General features: G+C 45.9%; 1 protein-coding gene across 1 annotated transcript in view; it reads left to right on the top strand.

The window, feature by feature from the left end:
* Positions 1–884, top strand: part of LOC107087695 (mpv17-like protein) — a 29295-nt gene extending 28411 nt beyond the window's left edge. The window contains exon 3 of the mRNA XM_015379408.1: positions 735–884. Within this exon, the coding sequence (XP_015234894.1) occupies positions 735–884 (150 nt within the window). The remainder of the gene's footprint in view (positions 1–734) is intronic.
* Positions 885–1749: the final 865 nt, after the last annotated feature.

Consider the following 1749-nt stretch of genomic DNA (forward strand, 5'->3'; position numbering starts at 1 on the left):
AATGATCAAGTCTGTTATTGTAACAGACTTGATGCTTTAGTCTGTTCTGTTGGTGATGTGACTTTTTTCCATTGAAAACTGACGTTTAGAGAATGTTACAAATAAAAGTCAAATTTCATTCAACATGCGTGTATTTTTTTTTTTATAATTAAGTGTTCCACGTGCGCTAAAAAGTGCCCCCCCCCTCCTGAGCACCTGCCCCCCAAAATGTCTGAGCACGCCTCTGTGAACGTGCATGCTGTCTGCAGGACGTCTAGAGCAGGAGGAGCACTGCTGATGATGCAAAACGCTATGATCACTCCTCTGAAACAGTTTATTAACGCACTAATTAACTTAAAATGTACAAAACTGCCAGTAGAATATGTTCGCTTTTATTATCCTGGAGCCTGCAGTTTGGATTACGTACCTGAAAACCACCTTCCAGCTGCCACGGCAAACCGGTAAACAGGAGGCGAGTGGGCCAGAGGCTGCTGTTGAATGGGATTCCCAGTGACAGCGCACCGTCGGTGTACGGGGGTCTGAGCGGCTATGAAAGAAATAATATTTGAAGGCAGGATGGTAATCTGGATGAACTGACTGAACAAAAACGATATTTCCAGGTGGACTTTGTCACTTCAAAATAGATTCAAACTACTTTCTACCCAGCAAATATAGCTGCCATTGTTCCAGGCAAAGAAGAAAGGATAGGGTAGCTCCACCCAACATGCATCAGACCCACTTGTTTCACCACGCAGCTAGAGCAGCAACTGGGCTTTTGGTCGACTACAGCGCGTGACGGTATCCTGGACACAGGTGGCCCCGTGCTTCCCCGCCTGCCTTACCTGTCCCCGACCGGCGGCTCATGGCTCTCTGCTGAGGTCCGGTCCAATCAGCGGCCCCAGTAGTCGAACCCCCCCCCAGGAAAAAAAGTGTCCTCCTGTTCAGAAACCCAAATCAAATCTAGTCACCCTAGCCAAGATTCCTGAGTCGCGCATTAGAACTAAACTTGTACAAGCATCAAACATGAAGCAGCACGCGCGTTTTTGCTGCTCTTGCTGCTTTAGGTGTGAACGTAGCATAACAGTGGCTAGCTTCCAGCGATGGCGTCCTGCACGAGCATCGGGGGGTCGATTCGCTCATGTGTCAGGGTACGAGCACAGGGGGGAGGGACAAGCAGACGACCATGATTGACGTGTCAGGAACCAATCGTGTAGAACGGACAGTCTTTTGTGATTGGTTGGGGTTACTCATTCATTTCTCACTGTAGCGGGGAACATTTATTTTAGTTTCACTTCCAGACCTTCTATTTCAGTGCTTGCTAAGCGGCTGTGGGGAGATCTTGCATCAAAAAAGATTTCCTACTGCACCTTTAAGAGGAATTGACATCCTGTTTCCAGAATGTTGTCAATATAAAATAAATTATTATGCATAATTTATTAAATGTTCCTACTACAACAAATAAGATGAGCCCAACTCCTACCCTCCCCAAACCATAAACCCTCCCCCAGGTAACCAGGCAGCAGGTCAATTCAATTCAACTCAGTTTATTTATGTTGATCCAATTAATAACATGTCATCTCAAGGCACTTTATTGAGACAATGCAGCCAGATCATCCACTCACATTGGTTCAAAGTTTTCTATCTAAGGAAAACAGTTTAATTGCATCATCAGTTTTATTGCAGGTGATGATCAGTCAGCTGCAGCCACACACGGCTGGATAGAGCATGACAATCTGAAACTTTCAACAAATGGCTGCAGCAGGAGCGTTC

Source organism: Cyprinodon variegatus, unplaced genomic scaffold (assembly GCF_000732505.1).
Source record: "Cyprinodon variegatus isolate N-32 unplaced genomic scaffold, C_variegatus-1.0 Scaffold191, whole genome shotgun sequence".
Classification (NCBI taxonomy): Eukaryota; Metazoa; Chordata; class Actinopteri; order Cyprinodontiformes; family Cyprinodontidae; genus Cyprinodon; species Cyprinodon variegatus.